Raw genomic sequence first — 21,866 nt, forward strand, 5'->3', positions numbered from 1 at the left:
CTGTGGGGCATCTTCAAGCGGAAGTTGGAGAAGCACCAAGTGTGTAACATCCAGCAGCTCTGTGATGTCATTATAGAGGAATGGAAGAGGATCCCAGCAACAACCTGTGCAGCTCTGGTGAATTCCACAGTTTTGACAGTTCCACTTATTGTTTACTCACTTTTGTTGCCAGCTAAATGGCAATAACAGCTATATGAGTTATATTTCTATAGTATTACCCCTTAAGAGGATTTACTAAAATGGTTGTCGAAATGTAAGGGATGTACTCTTTTGTGAGATACTGTGTGTGTGTGTGTGTGTGTGTGTGTGTGTGTGTATATATATATATATATATATATATATATATATATATATATATATATATATATATATATATATATATATATATATATAATTTTTTTTTCAGGTGATGGATTTGTGCATTTCTGCCCATTCTGTCTGGGCTTCTATCTGTCTATATTTTTCTTTAATATTTATCCCATAACGTCTACAGTAATACTGTTTCCCTCCACTCTCTCTTCTGCATCTCCTTTTGTTATTTTTTTATGCCATTTTACTCCCTTCTCACTAAACTATCGTGCACCTGACATTTTCTTCGACTAGTAGACTTTCACATCAACCATGTAAAATCTTTCCCACCTATCTCTCTCTCTCTCATGTGTCTCGCACCCTTCCTTCAATCCCTTGCTCACAGTGTGAAGAAAAACGGAAGCCGATCCCTTTTTCCAATTACTGACGAAAATCTGACTCTCACCCTGACAGTCAGTAAGCCGATGGATATATTTCAAGGCTGGGGAGGGTTAAAGCCGAATGCAGAGGCTGCTGGACTGGATTATCTTAAAGATAAACACGGAGCATGATAACTGATTAATACCAGCCTCAGTCTGGTGTGTTTAATGTCAACCTCATAGCAATTCATAACTCTGAATGTCAGTTAGTCAAGCTATATTTTAGACTGCCTGTCGAGGTGTGGAATAAGCCAACGGAGAGAGATTAAACAAAAGACGGGGGTTCTTCTTAGCTTGTAAGTGGCTCTTTTTTAAACCTACTGTGAATTTAGTGTAGAAGTAAGTTCAGAGGTCAGCATTAATTAGCAGAAAGGCCAAATGCAGGTCACCGAAGTGTCTCGGAATCTCAGCTGTGATTTCATTTGCTTCAAGGGAGTTTTGACAAATGACAGAAAAATAACTTTGATATCAATTATCTTAATAATTCTTCCCGAAATATATGTAAGTATTTAAATGCTTATGTGGATCTTTTTAAGTTCCACTTACCGTTTACACACAGTGGATCTGATTAACATACAATGGATCTGCCACTTTTCCTGTGTTTATTTTGAAAAACGTCAATTGCCTATAAAATTACCTGCCACGTGCACACCGAACATGATTTGTGTTTTGTGACAGACACAATACTCTCTAAAAAGCCATGTTCGCTGAGCAGGTAGGGGAAAAATAAAAATATTCTCGTAAGCAGCTGAAAGTAGAAACTTACATTTGTCTAGGAGAATAAAAAAACTATTATTTAGTGTTTACTGTGGAGTAAAACAGCACAGAAGGACAAAAAAATATGGTGTCAATCCAACACAAGATGAGTGAGGTCAAAAGAAAATGGTTTGACACAAGTACTGAGTCAAAGAAAAATCTATTAATGCTAATCAACAGAGTTTCAGTGCTACCGGGAAGGCCAAACAATCACCATTTATTTATTTGTTTGTTTGTTTGTTGACTAAATGGCCATTGGCAGGGCAAAACTGACGTATTTTGAAACTAAATTTTATAATGATCTCTAAATATATATTTATTCCTAAGGGCATCAGGGCTAACTGTTCCAACAATATCAATCCTGCTATTTGCTTTGGCTTACAATTACCTTCAACACAACCAACAAATACTTCCAAGGTTTAACTTTCCAAGGTTAAGAGTGTCTCTCTAATGCACCTGCAGTTCCACAATTATTGTTATGTACTTTATTAGATAAGAGTTATACTGTTTCAGGCACTGATCATTGTAATACACATATTATATTTGAATAATTTACTTTTACTGTCATTTTTCCTTCGCACCCATGCAGGAAATCTGCTGTATGCTCAGAATACTTCATTGTGTAAATTTGGTTATTTTTTTATTTAATTTTCTTATTTAACACAGTCAGTAGAAGCCAGTGGCGGGCCATGCATTTGGTACCCGGATCTTCAGTGGGGACTTTCCTGACTTAATCCACCTCTTAATACCACAATGTGCATCACGTTGCAATTATAGAAACCATCAATACAATACAAAAACCCAAATATCGAGAGACGCAAGTATACCATTTTACTACAGCAAGAAACCCAGTTAATAAAACTCCAAACCTCTACAATACAACCACAACTGTGCCACCTACATCATCTGGAGCAGTTCGGAATCAACATTTGTCTAATAACATAACAAAAACATTAAAAAAAAAAAAATACAACCTACTTTCCAGAGATGCATACCAATAATTTTTACCGCTCCTCAGAGGCTGTAATCCAGTGGTATCGCTGGTATTTACTGGTCTGGAAGTGTCAAACAAACCATTTCCCAGGCTGAGACGAGTTAGCTAGCTTCGGGGTTGTGCGACCTCCTCACAATGTCTAGCTTTTCTGGAAAATAAATTTTTAAGTATGTCTGAGACCAAATCAATTTCTCTTCCTCCTTAGGCTTAAAAAAAGTCTAACTCTGATGTCTGGAAGCAGTGCAGCAAAGGAAACGCTACAAAATGAAGCGAATAAACTGTTGATAATAAATTAATACAATTTCATGGAACAAATATTAGAATTTAGGTTGTAAAAGGGTTTGCTGGCCCTGACCGCCCGCCACTGATAGATGCATTACACTACATACTGTGTATTGTGTATACTGTATGTATGTACTGACAGGTCATGTGAGCACCTTTTCTAGAATCCTGTCTTGAATTATTTTGACTGTACATCTCAGGTTGTCAACTAGTTGAAACTTACAGACATAATCTATTAGTTTGGTGCACGACCTCTGTTTTCTACATTACTGTGAATATAGTGTAGTGACGGGTCGTGATTTTGAATGAGTCTTTAGTGTGATTTAAAAGAATGAGATTCGTTCATTTTCTACTGAACACGCATGAGTAACGCATCGCTGTAGGTTATGTACAGGAAACAAAAACATCTCATGATTCCTCTCGTCCGAGTTGTTCCTTCTTTTGTTGACTCCCATAGACGCTACTCAATGCAATATATCAGTTTTGGGTTTTTTTGTCTGAATCTTGGCATTATTATTACAAAATTATAGGACTCACGTCAGAAAAGAACTAAGCTATGAGAGGTGAGCTACTCGTTCTCTTTATCATAATTTTTCCTTAGATGTATTGTGATATTTTCATATTCATATTATTGGATCTATAGTTAACATTCATGTATGTAGACGTGTTGGGGATCTGCTTATTAAAAATATAATATTTTGTTTTATTTTTGATCATAAAAACTAAATGAACTCAATGATTTGCAAAGAGATTAGTTTATTTTGATCTAATTCATTAAACCAGGAACTAAGTCATTAAAATGATCCGATCTTCCCATCACTAATATGGTGTTCTTGTGGAAGCCTTATTTTCTCCAGACATAAACAAAATTTCATTTATGACTACTCTCTGAATACAGCAGGAGTTTATTGATGTGAAAGAAGTGTAGATGGGTTTGGTGTTGGTGGACTACTGTTGGTGGCTGCTACTTCTGAGAAAGTCTGGACAGAATTTCAACTTGACTAAACGAGACATTATTGCCAGAGGACTATGTTTGTTTTATCTTTTGCTTCTATAGACTTCTGATTTCTCTAAATGTTTATGTGCACATTTTCCAAGAACATGTTTGTGCTCTTTTTTTTTTTTTTTTACAAAATAGTTCTGGGTGTAGGAATAATAAATTTTACGTAACTCTGCTTTCTTTCCTCTTACTTACTATCAATAGTCTAAGAGGATGTATTTTAATTTTTATTTGTCATATGTACAGATGTCAGTGACAGTTTGTACAATGAAAATCTTAAGTGAGGCTACAGACAAGCTACAGCAAAAATGTTATATTAAACATTCAAAAATATCCAACTGTAAATATTTCAATATTTATGCAGTACTGTACATTACAGCAAAAATGCACTTAACTCTCCTAAAGTGCTAAGCATTTGACATTAGAAAATCATATTCTCATGCTTTACATGTTCTGCATCTATCTATCTATCTATCTATCTATCTATCTATCTATCTATCTATCTATCTATCTATCTATCTATCTATCTATCTATCTATCTATCTATCTATCTATCTATCTATCTATCTATCTATCTATCTATCTACTCTTGCCAGGCATAATAAGCTATAATGTCTGATGTATAACCAAATCGATCCAAAACGTTTAATGCAGCACCATCTATACTACTATTCTAGTACTTTCATTATATTTTTATGGTATGAATATCAATGTTCTGGCTCAAGCACACATTGGGAGAAAATATGCAACGTCTCAGTATTCTCAGAAACCTACACTTCATAGCCTACAAGCGATCTGTATTTCTGAAAATACTTAAATTGTCTTAAAGCAATGTTTTATGTGTTAAGTTTTTTTCTTAAGTTTTTTTGCTTTTTCTTTACTGTCTTATGTCTTATTTACACTTTTTCTTAACTTTAATCCAGGCATTATAAAGTACTTTATATTTTAAACAGTGACTTGCTCATATTCCCTGCCATAAACCTGGAAAATGCTTATAAACCACTATAGTTGCATGAATAACATTTCCAATACATAAAATGTACAATCATTTTAAGTTTTTTTTGCTGTAATGCACTACATCATCTCTCGTTCCTGTAAGTTGTAAAGCAGAGTGTATTATCTTGTCTTGTAAACATGTGTCTACAGTGGTGTGAAAAGATATTACAATTTATGTATTGTTGTAACACTCCATATAGTCATGCTTTTATAGAGAAACTGTTTTTAAGCATTTACACATCTTGTTAAACTGTTAAATTCTCAAATCTGGTCATTCATTAATTTCTGTAAAAGCGCTATAAAAACTATAAACAGGTTAATAGTGTTTCAATGTGTAAGTGTTTCTATAGTACCAACTGGGAGGTGTATGTCATTATATTATGTATTTATAACATTTTAAATACAGCATTCATGCCATTTCTTTTTGTTCAACAGAGTGTCAGTACATGACGTGCCGGGCTCAGGCTTGCTATGAATCAAGCAGGACATTCCCATTCCCTGGCTACATCGAGCCGAACTCGCTGGTGGTTCAGGATGAATACATCGTCATTCAGGTGTGAATTAAGGAGTGCATGGTGCCATATTGTACTTGTAAGCATGACACATAGCCACGGATGCATATCCATTTATCCTCCTTTAGAATCGACCATATGGTGTGAGCCATATCTAATCAAAATCCAGTGTTCAGATTTTAGATACTTTAGTGCACTAGTGCATTGTAGATGACAGTGCGGTTCATTATCGCTTAAAAAGGATGCACAGAAATATAGCCGCTGTGGTAATGAAGTTCTCCTTGAGATATAAAGTGTGCTGATTATCACATAAAAAGCTCAGAGTTTATTTAAATAGATGCAATGATAAAAACATATGATCATTATTTTGTCTTGACTACACTCAGTTAAATCCACATTTAATCCATTATGGTACTCAAGTTTTAAAAAGCTGACTTGTTTGTTCTTAATGTAATTATTGATCGATCTTTGAGAAAAAAATGCTATTAAATGCACAGCACACTGTCTAATATCCTTGATATTTAAATTTTTATAGTCAATATGCAACCTTTGATTCAGGTAATGGACGTCAGACCGTTATAATTCAAATTCTTATTGAAGTACACAGTGCTTTGGCTTTTTGTAGAGAATATTTTTGCGTGCGTTTTATGGCTGACCTGTGCACCGAATTAATCTTCATTTTGTGCCATCGTGGATCTGAATTCAAAAGTACTATAATGCAATTTTCTGCATGTTTTAATTTCCGTTTTTTTGCCCAAGTATGATTTAGTGTGACATTGGACATTGTGGCAAAGGAGCTGGTGGGCTATTTAAAGCCGCATTACGCTGGAAAAATGTTACCCCATGTTTTTTATAAAGCCTCCTTTGCAGTCTAATCTTTAAACCTTATTATTCCTTGGCAGGGACTTGAATAGTGTGCAAAGTTTCAGTTAATTCTCAGGTAGTTTTGCCGTTCTGAGCTAAATGCATGACTTTTGTGATTCGAGCCACAGCATATTAATGCTGAAAATACTGTCCTACTGGTCAGAAGGATGTAAGGTCAAATCTCAGAGCTGCCAGAAAACCACTATCTTCAGTTTTCAGAATATAGCTATTAACCATAAACAGCATAGCTAGACTATTTCTCCTGAACTGTATAAAATTGACTTCATCTAACCATTAGGAGGACATTTTGGAAATGTAACACTGTCATCTTTTTCTCTTTTTGCTTCACTTTGCCAGGGTGATCTTTGGTGAAAACAGAGCTATGTTGCTCTTTTGCATAATGCAGTTCACAAGGTTTTTGTTTGCTTGATATTGTTTTTGAGCAAGAAGCAATATTAAAGTCTCCATAAGTGTCTTTAAACTAAGTTGCAGCATTATTTTATATGTTGGCATCATTTCCACTGAAACAGTAAGTTAAGATTGAGCAAAGAAAGTCTCCTCCCCCTTCTTTAATAGCCATTAAGGTTTAACCTGTCTCATACATTGGGCTAAACTGTGCTTGACAGTTTGTGCAATGGATGATGGGGCAGAACACATCTGTAACATTTGGGTAATTTTAATGCATATATCTTCTAAATGCAAATGTTGCCATTATTTCGAAGCACAGTACCTTATAGATAACCTCGAGGCTAACATATTTCTACTAAAATTCACACAACATACATTTTGATTTTGTGGGAACCAATTCCAGCAGTCCTGAAGCAGATAATTGCTTGTTCAGTTTATTCTTCAAACTGTTGAGTCATACTTGTTTTAAGTGTTTAAATATGTTTGTAACCTTTCAACGTACGTCATCGAAACTCCAAACATGGCCCTTTGTTCTCTCACTAAAAGCTATTAAAGGTTAAATAACCGTAATTTTAACGTCAAGGTAAAGCCAGCTCATCTCTGGCTGGAATTTGGACTTTAATTAAAATAATTTGAAAGGCTCAGAGAGCTGTAATGGGTTGCAGTGCTGACACAGCACTGAACTAGCTATTGTCGTATTATTTATTTCAATTTTTTTTTCTCGTGTCACAAAGACAACACGATTTAGTCTTCTCTCTGTGATACTGTAGTGCAAAGTGGACTAACAAGCAACATGTGACTGCATTTGGGTATGCCCCTTAACGAGAGGAAGGCCCGAGGCATTGCTCAGTCGAGCTAAAGATTTCTCCTGACAACGAATAATGAGCCTATCGATTGTTCTACACGATATTTACCAAGAACTTTGACAGGTTCAAGGCTCCTCTATACAGATCGTTCTGGAAACAGCTTACGTTCAGGAAACTGAATAGACTCTTGAATTGAAGTGTTGGGAAAGGTATCAGTACTTGTTTGTATCAAAAGCTGTACTTTTGTATTTCACTGTACTTGTCCAGTAAAATGCATAGACATGCTAAATGAACAATACACAAAAATACAGGTTAAAAATGGATGGATGGATGGATGGATGGATGGATGGATGGATGGATGGATGGATGGATGGATGGGTGGATAGCTCATTTCTGGACATAGATGGGTTTTTAGCATAGATGGATTACACAATAAAAACTACAATATTATTTAGAAACTTATTAGCCATATTAGTTAAACCATACTGAAAATATTAATCAAAATGGAAAGGGTACAATTTAAAAAATATTAATTTTTACAAGATGTGTTTTTGTACAATAGTTTATTCATTGCAAGAAAATGCACAATGCTGTTTTCTTACCAGGGAAAAACTACTTCAAAATTGTAGGTTTGTCAACAATGCTTAGAAACATTACTCAGAAAATTAAATAACGCTCCTTTATATGGTTTAAATTGCAACTCATTGCACAATAATACTTTTCCTGAAGGGTGCCAACAATTCTACATTTTTTTTTTTTTTGAGGAGAGACCTGGGTGTGTTACCACTGGGTGGTTTTCTTGGTGACTGTGGTCTCATCTCTCTTGAGATTATTAACAGGCTCCTTATATGTAATTGTATTTTGCATGGAGCTTCAGAAAAAGGGGGAGTGACTTTTTTTGTATTTCTTCTATTTTTGAAATATCGCACCAACAGTGGTCTCTTTCTCACACAGCTTATTACTGATGGTCTTGTATCCCATTCCAGCCTTTTGCAGGTCTACAATCTTGTCCCAGACTTCCTTTGACAGCTCTTGGTCTTGCTCATGGGGGAGAGGTTTCAGTGAAAGAGGTTGATTCTGTTATGGGTGTCTTTTATACACAAGTTGATATAAATTGGGTTTGTGGGAGTCAGAATTCTTGTTGGTTGGTAGGGGATCAAATACTTATTTCACTCGATCAAATACAAATTAATGTATATATAATATTAATTTATAAAAAAAATTATTTTTTTTTCTTTGTATTTCTGTTAAAATTAACCGACCCTTTTTATTTTTCACACTGTACATTTCTATAGTACCATGGTGTCACAGATATAAAACATATACAGTATGGCAGTGTGTATGCATTATTGTATGCTTCAGTAAATAGAATAATTTATTTGTCTTGTTTATTTTCACCACCACAGGTTACCATGTCTGGGAGAGCCTCTTATTATGTATCTTACCAAAGGGGACCATTCGTGCGCATCAAAATACCTAAATACTCCCTTCCAAAAGTAAGGAAAAAAATCTTACAATTGAAATATATGAATGCATAATCACTTTTTCCCATGTTGTATCTATTTTTTAATCCAGCTTTAGGAAAACTGGTGTCCAGATTGTGTGTGTGTGTGTGTGTGTGTGTGTGTGTGTGTGTGTGTGTGTGTGTGTGTGTGTGTGTGTGTGTATATACGTGTGTGCATGCATGTCTTTATAAAAGTTGTTGCATTCGTCTGTGCAAAAGCTTTCATCATCAGGCACAAAATTGTCTTTCCTTTGTTGTTGTAAGTCTCTGGGTTTCTCCTGGTCAGTTGGGTGTCCATTATAACACATGCTAGACAAAGCTTTTATATGAATTAACTGGAATCCTATAGAGAATGCCTGCAGAGAGCTAGCAGGATTCCCGGCTAATGATCTGTCTCTTCGTTTAACTCCCACTGTCTTTCTCACTCTCGCCATGCAGGACATGCACATCCTGAGCACAGATCAAGGTCAGGTTTTTGCCGCTGTGCAAGAGTGGAACCAGAACGACACGTACAATCTGTACATCTCGGATCCGAATGGTGTTTACTTTACTCTGGCTTTGGAAAATGTCAAGACCACCCGAGGTCTTGGGGGCAACAGTATGATAGACCTGTATGAGGTAGGTGTACCTCATTAAATGGATTGTATGGCTTGAATTTTTATATGTTTATCTGGGAATGTGGGGCTGTTTGTCCAAATCCTAGATGCTGGGCCTTGAGTAAGTCCCCTAACCTTCAACGATTTGCAGGTCATTATATGTTTCTCAATGTTGTATTGTGTCTACATTCCCTTCCCCTTTCATGTTAGTATATATATATATATATATATATATATATATATATATATATATATATATATATATATATATATATATATATATATATATATATATATATATATATATATATATATATATATATATATATATATATATATATATATATATATATATATATATATATATATATATATATATATATATATATATATATATATATATATATATATATATATATATATATATATATATATATATATATATATATATATATATATATATATATATATATATATATATAGAAGCTGCCACACTTCGGGTTGAGTGAGCTCTGACCCCAAAAGGAGTGGGGAGACCAGAGGACTCATAAGAGCAGTGGATAGCGTCCACAATCCACTGGCTGAGGATCTGCTTATCCACAGACCCTTTTTATAAGGACTGTAGCAGACAAACAGCTGGTCCAAATTTCTCCACAAGACAGTTCTGTAGATGTAGGTGTGCGTGCACCGGACACACCCGGTTAAGATTCTCCTGGTCAGGGCCTACAAAATAATGCCTGGAGCATGATTGGTCGTGGGACAGCCGAGGGAACCCTGGGGACATACCCCAAGGGGTAGAGAAAGGCAGTGGCCATTCCTGGGGTGAACTCCGGACAGAAGGGGCTGACGGACATAACCCAAGGGGTGAAAAAAGGCAGTGGCCATGCCTGGGGTGAACTCCAGACAGGAGTAGCTCACGAAAAGGGCGTGAAGTTCCCTAAATCTCTTTAGAGACGAGATGTCCAATATAAAAACGGTTTCGACTGTTAAAATATATATAAGGTATTGAGCTTGAAAACAGCACAAATTACTACCTCCAAAAGCTTCTTAAACTGGACTGGCATGTCCACGGGTTCATCCAACATCCCTCAAGCCCCATTTAAGAGAAAAGATAAAGAAACCGCTTTCGAACCCTGTGAGAAGGTGCCGGATCTGGCAGGTGAGGAAGGAGAAAGAGACAATGCTGTCTCCATTCCTTTTGCCAGGTCTATTTGTGTATTCCATAACCTCAAACGGAATGGCCAAGGTGAAGCGGGCCAGAACTTTGAGGAATGCTAGGAAAAGGAGTGTATGCAGTGACAGTGACTGTGTATATCCCAGTGGCGTGCCATGCATTTGGTACCTGGGCCTCCAGTGGCAAATACCCCTACTATCACGTCGCAATTATAGAAACCATCAATAGTATACAAAAACACAATATAACAATGGGTGGCATTACATAGAGAGAGGCATTTCGCGTATTAAGGGTGAATACCATTTTTACTTAAGCAAGTAACCCAGCTGACAACTCCAAACCTCTACACTACCACCACACCTGTGACACATACATCATCTGGAGCAGTTCAGAATCAATATTTGTCTAAAAACATAATTAAAAAAATAGTTAAAAAAAACAAATAATAAAATACATCATACTTGCCATAGATGCATACTTATATTGCATATTTACAATTTGCAATGCTCCTCAGAGGCAGAAGTCCGCCTTGAAAAATGATTTTTAAGTATGCCCGAGACCAAATCAATTTCTCCTTCTTTGTCAGCCATTGTGGGCATTAAAAAAGTCTAACTCAGATGCATTAATGTGCAGATCAGTAAAGAAGTCTTTTTCTAGTCGGACTTGGCTGTTTCCCTCTGACTAACCAATTAGGGGACGCAAAAATGCAGACGTTATTGTGATGCGAATTTGATTTGTTAAAGAAACAGTACTATTGCTTATATAGTTTAAGGGACATTAGCCAGCACTACTGATTCTGAAGGCCCTGGGCAGATTAGATTGACATGGCAGCACATAGAGGCTAAAATCTGATTAAACAAATAATCTAACATCCATATACACGTACAGGAAGCAGTGGAGCCAAGAGAAACGCTACGAAATAACTGTTGGGAATAAATTAATACAATTTTATTTAAATGTAGGTGCTTCTGATAGTGTTTAGGCCAGCAGAGAAGGCCAGAGTGACGGCCCACCACTGGTTAATCCCCCCATGATAAAACATTAAAAGCATAAAACAAGATTTTTTCTCTTTTTTACCAACTTACCAATACTTACCTGTGGCAAAAAACAGACACACAGAGCGCTTCCTGAACAAACAGTAGCTAGCACCGTCTCCACGGCATGTGCTTTTTATAGCTTCCTGGTTGTGACGTCACACCGCTGCGCTTTTCAGTTGGACTAATTACACATGTGGTTCAGAGCGTAGTCACGCATAGGCGTTGTTAACGCAGCACGAGTTCCTGAAGGGGAAACTGTGATCTCTATTACTGTGGCGTAGTTGTTGAAGACAAACAGGCTGGTTTGAGTATTTCAAGAAATGCTGATCTACAGGGATTTTCACACACAACAGAGTCCCCTAGAGGTTTTAGAGAATGAGAACAGGGAAAAAAAAAAACACTTTCAGTGAGTGGTAGCTCAGTGGGTGGAAATGACTTGCTGAAAAGTGAGAACAGGGAGGAATGGCCATGGTCCTTTAGGGCAACCAGAAGGCCATGGTAGCTCAAAAAATCACTTCTTATCTATGGTGAGTTAAAAAGAACACACAAGGTAATAGTTTTCCAATTTTCAACTTCCATTTTTCTTAACCTTTAATTATTGCTCTTAGCATGGAACCTGATTCACCTCAAAATTTACTGTGCAATTTTTATTACTTTTCTGTTCACCATGGGTGTACAAAGTATTTTTTTAAGTTACAGATTTCTCCTTGTCAGCTAATGCAGGTCTTACAACGTCAAATACCAACCTAGCATTCTATTTGTCATCAATGGTTCAGCATGCTATGCAGTCCGAGATGCTTTTCTGCTGACCAGGGTTCTAACAAGTAGTTAATTAAGCCTTTTGCTTGTCTCAAATCAGTGTCAGTCATTCTTCTCTGATCTCTCACATAAACAAACCATTTCTGGGAGTAGACCTTCTCCTTACTAGATAGCATTTTATTTTGTTTGCTCGTTTTACATACTGTTTTGTGTAAGCTGTAAAGAAAATCTCAAGATATCAGCAGGAGAATCACAGAGATTTAGTTCAATATTCTGTGGGAACATTATCTGTTGAAATGTATATCATTTTTTTTTCAATTGCTCTGCTGCCACAAAATTGGCTGGTGCATAAATTTAATTTTTACGCCAATAAATAAATATTTACCAAAGATTTAATAAAAAGAATTTCACCAAATACAAATAACAATATATAGATTAAAAAATCCTGCAACTAAAAACTAAACTCATTAAATTATATAATTATTTTTAAATTAGAGCAGTCTCAATTATATTCCAGAAAAGAATTGGAGCAGTGAGTGCAGGGTTGAATCGAATTGCAGCCTGGAAAATTGATTATGGGAAAGAACATGATGGGATGGAGATGCCAATTATGTGGTAGCTTGAGGAAAATAATATGGACAAAACTCACACATGCATCAACGTCCTCCTGCCTGTTGGCTGCTCACGTTACATGTGGTGCCGTAGCTTTTATTGAATTCGTGGTCCATAAAAAAAAATAAAAAAATTAATAGCTGAGTATGCTAATAGATCATAATGAAGCTTGGTACTCTTGATATGTTATGCCAGTCAGTATCAAATTGCATCTCCTTAAAAGGTCTATCCCAATCTTGAATCAGCTTTCATGTATAACCTATACTATACTACATGCTTACACAATTATCAACTGTAATTGTTTGACCTCAGAAAGCACTTATACATTTAAAGACGCAAAAGACATTAGATTCTTGTTAAAAAAATGTCCAGTTCAACATTTTATGAAATATCTCTCTCTTGTGGTTTCTCTATCATATATATTTCTGTCAGTCTCTTCTGGTATATGTATCTAACTAAGATTACTCGCAAATCCACTTGCAAATCTTGATATGATAAAATATAAATTAATTTAAAAAAATGGTAGTCAGATAACACTCAGATTTAAAGCTTTTTTTTCCCATTCAGCTTTTAACATTCTCAGGGCGTTGAGGCATCAGTCTTCATATTTGATTGAGCGGCATATACCGAAAATAGAGGTGCATGCCAAGGTCTGATGGATTTTCCATGCCTCGTGCCATGGATTAATATAGCAATCAATTAGCAAGTGGCACCCGGGATGATTTCATCAAAGGAGCGGTCGTGAGGCGCAGTCACTGCACTTTGCCAATGTTGGCTTGAGTAAGACTTGCTCTGCCAATAGTGAATCATAGGCAGATCCATACCTATAATAAGCTGCAGAATTCTTCATTAGAACTTATTGGAAACAGCGCAGAGGCTTTTCCCTCCGGGAGCTCAGCTACAAAGCTGGAGAAATGATCCTTTTCATTTCTATCTCCGTATTGAACAGTGGAGGTTTGTTTGCTTTTCATTTTGCCTATATTCTAGGAAGATGTTTTGGATACAGTTTAGACTGTAATGTATGGCACTGGTTTTGTTTGGTTTTGCTGGAAGTAATACATTGGAATTCAACTCACCCAGAACTGATGTATGGTGGTTAACCCTGACTAATGGATAGACCAAAAGTTTACTTTGATTATTAAATGATCTGATCGACTGGTTTGAATATTTGAAAAATCGTTGGTCTACTGGAATTTTTACACACAACCGTCTCTAGACTTTATCTAGAATGGTGTGAAAAACAAAGAAAGTGCCGACCCAATGGTTGGGGGCAAACGAATGACTGGTTTAAGTTCACCGTGGTCTGTGGTAACTCAAAACCATTTATTTCAAAGAAAAGCATTTTGGAAAAAAAAAAAAAGTCAAGCTGATCTGTCTAGTTTTAGTTTTCCTGTTTTGAATTTGTAATACACTGTACTACTAGTGCAAGTACTTAACATAGTGTGTTACATACTTAAAACCAGCCTCAAAAATTACCCCTAAAATCCCAAAAATTAAAGCTTGATTATTATTATTATTATTATTATTATTATTATTATTATTATTATTATTATTATAAAGCTTATAGTTTTACATGTTTCACCTGTTAGAGGGTCTTGATTACTCTCAGTTGGTGTAGTTTTTTTTGTGAGCACAACATGTAGCCTGTCTCAAAGAAGATGCAGTTGGAAACTACAGGTGACACAACGGGTCATTTACAGTACTGGTTGCCTTGCAGATCCAGAACAGCTGTCAGAAGAGGGTAGAGAGACCCTGCTAAATATGATCTTAAATTTGACATTTATCCTGTTTTTTTTTTTTCTTTTTCAGTTTGCATCCCTTCCTCCTCCTGCTGCAACAACTTAAGCTCTACATGTAAACCGAAACTGCGATGCTAATAACAGCAGAGAGCCCAAAAAAATGCTGTATATTTTAATAGTAACACAGGTTCTTGATTTCAGCTAGATCCCTCACTCCAACGCTGTCCACTTATAGAAACTGTGTAAAGGAAGGATGGAGGCACAGAAGGATAATAAATAATCAGCATGATCTATGATTGACATAGCTTTTTCAGCAGAGGAGGAGGGCCCCTCATTAGCTGTGTCTGTCCAGTGCCACACTGTCAGACACGTTGGCCATTAGTGCCACTTACCCGTCTCCTGTTTCACCAAGAAGACATTTCAAAACAGCTCGGTCTGCATTGGCCTGTCACGACTCAATACTGCTAAGTTTGGATTCGTTTCAAATGGGAACGAGGGATGAGGCGGTCGCTGTCAAAACAAATGGTGTTGAGTTAGTCAGCCGAGTAAATGGCACGACATTGACAAAGGTGTACTATAATCAAAAAGGTAATTAGTAGACGGACCAACAGGTGACTGGTATGAAGATGGGGGAGATGCTTATGCGTTTCCGTAGGCTAAAATTAACATTCACAAGGAAGGGGGTGGGGTTAAAAAAAAAATCTTATGATAGAGAGTTTCTTTTTAAGTACATTTACTTGTCTATCAACTTTTTTTGTAGAAAACTGTAAATGGTACTAGGCAGCCATAATTTTCCACAGCAGCACATTCTAATAATCATTAGCATTAAAATCACATGTAAGGGGTTCGATTTAAAGCTCTGCCTAATTTTTTTAGGATTCTTTTTTTTTTCTTTTAGGAAGTGTTATTTCGACTTGCTGAAGTTTCTGTGCATCCAATTACATTTTGTTACTGATGTTAGCTGGGTTAGCCAGATAGAGATTTTATTTCACATTAATAAACATTAGCTTTTGCTAATCTCTGGTAATATCAGAAAGTTCAGAAGAGCGACATAATTGTTGATCCATTTGCTGCCATCATTTACTGATGAACTGTTTTTCAAGCATATTTTGGAAGTAATAACTTTCGTACTACGGTGTCAAAATCCATGTGCAAAATGCATGTAAGTTAGAAGATGCTCTATTTTCTTACTTGCTCCAGGTGGCAGGAATCAAAGGCATGCTGATTGCTAATCGAAAAGTAGAGAACCAGGTGAAGACGTATATCACTTACAACAAGGGCCGGGACTGGAGGTTGCTGCAGGCGCCTACTACGGACTTGGAAGGAAACGAGATTTACTGTGTGCAGGTGAGATAAGGAAGTGTGTGTGGAGAAGAAGATAGAAAGATAAAAACCCAATAAATTCTCAGTTAAAGAAATGAGTGAATAAATGCTAATTCTCTTGCAAAGGAATGCAAAAAAAAACCTGTGACAGTGAGAATAACCAACAAATGTAATGTAATGTATACTGTCAGGTTTTTTTTGGCTTCTGCAACCTTTGCAAAAACAATATGCAATCTGCACTAACGGTGGCCCTCCCTACTAACTAAAGGTGGGTGTAGAATTTCTTGCTCACTGACAGCATATTTTTCAAAAGTTTTATTTCTCATTAAATTCTCATTAAGTGGCAAGTGTACTTTATTAAGACAAAAGACAGCTTTGCACATAATTAACTCCGAGATTCATGCAAAGTAATGCTCCTTCTCCCAAGATAAAAGGCAACGTGTGTGTGTGTGTGTGCGTGTGCGAGCGCGTGTGTGTGTAAAATCAAAGAGAATATTACACACTTTCAAAAAGATAAAGCAGTTAACGTGTTTAAAATTGTTGTATACATGAAAAAGGTCTTTTCCAGATGAAACAAGAAACAGATGGCATCTACATGTTGATTAGTTGACTGTTCACCCAAGAGTGCTAGCAAAGCTATAAATAATAAAAGCCTAACAATTAGTAATGCTTGTTCGTGAGCACAGGCAGCTCTTTCTCTTTTTTTTCTTCTTCTTTTTTCAGTATTGCGAGTTTAGTAATGCAAACAGATAACAGAAAGCAGTCTATGATTCTTTAGATTTTTCATTAAGAATATTCGAATTTTGTCATGCCTCAGAGGTTGACAGATTTATCTGAAATGTTTATTATATTAATATAATAATAATATCCTAAATAAGAATAATTATTATTATATTTTTTAATTTAATACAATATAACAGACACAAAAGATAAAATAAAAAAAACTCTTGATCCAGTATGTCTTTAGTGTGTATTTTCTTTTTATTATTTTTAATAATATTATTAATATTGTTATTTTTTTTCTAATCGAGTGGCGCTAAGTGATTGTCAACAGCACCGAATAAAACCACAAGACACTATTTCAATTCAATTCAATTTTCAACTTATTTTTATTTGTATAGCGCTTTTAACATTGAAAATTGTCTCAAAGCAGCTTTACACAGATAATGTGGTGATAAAAATGAATAAGATGTTCTTTATAAGTGTAAGTTTGTGGCGGTGGTGACTGTGGCAAGAAAAAACTCCCCGAGATGGCATAAGGAAGAAACCTTGAGAAAAACCAGACTCAAGAGGGAACTCATCCTCATCTATAGTCCTATTTGGACGGGACTAGTTTTACAGGGGGTCGTTAGAGTAATATCTGTTTCACAGACGTACTTTGTGATTTTAATCCCGTCCGAATCTGCCATGTCTGTCTTTCTCTCACACGACCTCTGTTTTTTTTCCAAAACGCGTTTTCTTGTGTGTTTTGGTTAACGTGAACTACCGTACTAACCCTAGTACAATCCATGCATCCTGGACATGTGGTCTTGTGCAACGCCCACATGTAAAACACAGACACTCCTACCTCCGTAATAAACACGGAGATGTTAGTCCCATCCGAATCCATACATGAAATGACAGACGTCGGCTGCTAAAAATTCTAACTCAAACATCGTTTGGAAAACTAGTCCCGTCCAAATAGGGCTTATGTTGCACTGAATGTCCATCAAGGTCATGAAATTGTAATGCATGCAAGAGGTTGAATGTTATTGTATCACGCTTTCTGCTATAAAGTAAAGTCTGTCTGCAGTTAGAAGAATGACCTGAACACATGTGCATAAGTTTGGCTAAAACTAATACACTTGAATTCGTAGTTACTTTATGTCTGAGGTCTGACATCTGTAACAACAACAACAACAACAACAAGAGCAGAAAGCCAGCATTGATTAAATAGCATGATCTTTAATTGGCCATAACAAAACTCCTTTATCGTTTTACCCTGTGTGGCCAGTATAACATGTAAGGTGTAGTTTTCCTTTTTCATGCTAACAGGAAATAAAACGCCCTTTTTTGGTTAGCGCCGCTAAACCCTGTCACCTTTTCTGCCCCTACAATAATGTCATGCTCATCATTAAAAAGATGAAAGGTGACACTCAGTTGCACAGAGCAAACACATATAATGGTCTTTTGTTGTGTCAGAGGGCCCTGGAGAGTAGGCTTTTCAGTTTAATGCTAAATCCTTCCACTGTCATTGTTGCTAATGAGCATTAAAGGCAATTAGCATTCACAATAAGAACGCGAGTTTTTGCAGAGGGCACTTTAAAGCTGGATTAGTTTGTATTAATTGTCACACATTGCCGCAATTGTTTGACCTAGGAGAAACCGGGATGCCTTTTGTGAGCGTCTTAGTGACATTTCAGTGTTCATAAGTAGGCCTGCTCACTTCATGAACAATTGTTGTAAAGACAGTAATAATACAAGTAGTATTTTTTTGGTTGGATTAAAATAATGTCACTGTGTCAATAATGTCAATGTGCAAGCACTCATTGAGAAAAGCTTTCCCAGGAATTGGTAACTGGTTACTGAGAAACATTATTTGACCTTACCTCCACTAACAAATTGTGGCCATACTCATAACTTTGGAATATATTTTATTTACATTTATGGTATTTGGTAGACATTATCTAAAGCAGCTTACAAAGTGCTTTGAAGTCTCTAGTCTAGACTGCTAGTGACTCAGCTATTCAGACATCAAGTGGAAGTTCAGTGCCAGAACAGAGGAGCATGTCTGGTTGCATGTCTTCCTTGAGAGATGGTGGGAGTCAGTGATTGAGGATTGGAGGGTGTGTGGTGCAGTGCAGGGTGTGGTATATGCTGAGAGGTATGTGGTGCTGGTCCATTTCTTGCTTTCTAGGCAGTACAGTGAATTCAGTGTTTTAAATCTGATGTGGGCAGCTACCCAAAGCCAGTGGACTAAAAATTATTATAGTAGAGAAAATGAAGGCTATTACAAAAACTAAAACCACCAGTGGAAAAAAAAACATTAGTTAAATGAAATATACTAAATTATACATCTATAACGTCCACCTGCAATACAAACAAGAACTAAAAAGATTTAGTGAGAATAAAACATATGCTTTCATATATTACATGTTGAATGGTTTTGACAATGCAGAAGTTTTTTTAATATTTAGATTTAGTAAAAAATATATATATATTTTTTGGACAGACTCAATGTTATTTCCTGCATTATCTATCCATTTAAATTGTTTGTATTTTTTTATATTTATTGCATGCCTCATCGCTTATGTTTGTGGATACTGCTGGATGTACACTTCCTTTTGTGATCAATAAAGTATCTATCTATCTATCTATCTATCTATCTATCTATCTATCTATCTATCTATCTATCTATCTATCTATCTATCTATCTATCTATCTATCTATCTATCTATCTATCTATCTATCTATCTATCTATCTATCTATCTATCTATCTATCCATCCATCCATCCATCCATCCCCGAGATGGCATAAGGAAGAAACCTTGAGAGACCTTGATATCTATCTATCTATCTATCTATCTATCTATCTATCTATCTATCTATCTATCTATCTATCTATCTATCTATCTATCTATCTATCTATCTATCTATCTATCTATCTATCTATCTATCTATCTATTTTTTCCAGATTTAAGCAGCATTATTAAGGTACTAGGCTTTTGAAAGTATATATTTAATGCTGCATGTTTACAGGTACTCCTTTACTTACGATGGAGATATGTTACGATGACCCCCATCATAAGTCAAAAATATCATAAGTTGAAGATACTATGGTATCTAAGGTACTGTGACAGCCTTTCCTGCTTCATGCTGATTTATAATTTTCATTTTCTGCTAGAAACTGAAAGCTTTCCTCTTCTTTTTTTCACTACCAGCAGGAGACATACTTGGGCGCTTGGAAGACATGCTTTTATAACTAAAATTGCTGTTTGAAAAAATACACACTGAGACAACTTTACTCAGTCAAACGCTAGCGAGAGCGGGGCATCTCACAGGGCGAGAGATACGCCCCTTTCCAGCTGCACGTCCATCGTATGCTGCTGCCTGCTGCGTAAAATTTTGTTTTATCACTATCATCATCGTACGATCGGAAAATCAAAAGTCGAACCATCGTAACTCGGGGACCATTCGTAGTTGAAGTTCTGAGTTGTAGAAAATGTAAAAGCAGCTAAATTCAACATTAAGTGACTTTTAGATTATTAAATATTGGATAATCGTGTCTTTTATTTCTTTTTTGTACAGGGTCAAATACACGTAAATAATAAGGCTTTGAGCAAATGTCAGATATTAGAAACTTAAATCATACTAAAATTAAATACAAACTAAATTGATAGTTTTAGAAAGATAGAAATTGGAAAAAAAACCATTTATGCTCCATTAAATTGAACTAAAAAAAAAAAAAAACATAATTTAAAAAAAAATTGCTTTTAGAATACAGTATTTGTTTGCATATTATATGATATTGATATTAACAAACATGGCTGTCTCTCTACATATTGGCCTTTACACATTAAGATTTTTAAAAAGAACAAGTGACCCCTATGTTTACTATATGGACAAAGGTTTGTGGACACCTTGACTAAACATTTATATGTACCATTCTACATTTATTCCCCATTTGATGTTATAATAATCTCCACACTTCTGGGAAGATGTTCCACTATATTTTGTTTGTGAGTGAGGTTGTGGAGATTTGTGCTTAATCAGTCACAAGTGTGTTAGTAAAGTCAGGTACTGATGTAGGGAGAGAAGGTCTGGTGTGCAGTCAGAGCTCTGTAGCAGGTCACTAAAGATCTTCCACTCCATCCTTTTAAATCTTATATTAATGGAGCTGGAATTGTGCAAGGGAGCACTGTCATGCTGGAGAAGTTTGGGTCCCATAGAACAAGAGATAGGAACATTTAGTAAAACAGCATCAAACGTGTTTTCACTAACTCTGTGGTATAAGGTTGAGGAAAATGTACATCTGTTTAGAAAAGTTAGGTGTCCCATTAATTTTGTCCACATAGTGTATAATTGAAATTATTTAAACTCACATTAACTCGACTTTGATATATCAATAAAATATTTAATTCCATATTATTCCTGAGAAGACCAGCACAAATAAATTCCTTATCCATTTGTAACTGAATCTATTCATGGAAAAAATCTATCATTAATGACTCTTTACCAAAGATCATAATCATGTTGGAAAACAAGTCTAGTTTGATCATAATCAGACTGTTTGGCCTTGTTTCCTGAGTTTCCTAGTATTTAATAAACCCAAGCCTCATTATCAGTCCTGGCTCAAGTGATACCCAGTGTCAGTGCTTAAATATCTGCTTAATAAACACTGATGCCCTGTGTGCATCACACATTACTGACATCTGGCATTTGGATGGTTTACAAACTCAATCTATTAGGACTATGCCCATTTCTTTATGGCGCATTAGGATGCTCATGTCATGACAGTCATTGCATGAGGAAGAGGAAAGCTACCATTTAAAACATCTTTGGACAGACTGAAGCCTATGTTTGTTATTCTGAACCAACTTTTTAGGGAAACATTTGTAATTAGGCCGCAGCAACATATGAGTGGTTTTCTCAGACTGTCACATATTTATGAAAATGAAGAATGACATGCGATTGTAATAAAGCAGTACTTTTTTTTATTTTAAAACTCTCCTAGAGAATTAATTCAGTTTGTCGTGTACTAGTCGACTACTGTATTAAAAAAAAAGGAGCAAGTCAA

General features: G+C 35.9%; 1 protein-coding gene across 1 annotated transcript in view; it reads left to right on the forward strand.

Annotated features, from left to right (window-relative positions):
- The window catches only part of sorcs3 (sortilin related VPS10 domain containing receptor 3), a 235,965-nt gene that overhangs the window by 164,585 nt on the left and 49,514 nt on the right, over positions 1-21,866 (forward strand). Inside the window, exons 7-10 of the mRNA XM_046837847.1 lie at positions 5,192-5,310; positions 8,753-8,842; positions 9,289-9,468; positions 15,968-16,114. Coding sequence (XP_046693803.1) covers positions 5,192-5,310; positions 8,753-8,842; positions 9,289-9,468; positions 15,968-16,114 — 536 coding nt within the window. The remainder of the gene's footprint in view (positions 1-5,191; positions 5,311-8,752; positions 8,843-9,288; positions 9,469-15,967; positions 16,115-21,866) is intronic.

Source organism: Silurus meridionalis, chromosome 24 (assembly GCF_014805685.1).
Source record: "Silurus meridionalis isolate SWU-2019-XX chromosome 24, ASM1480568v1, whole genome shotgun sequence".
Classification (NCBI taxonomy): Eukaryota; Metazoa; Chordata; class Actinopteri; order Siluriformes; family Siluridae; genus Silurus; species Silurus meridionalis.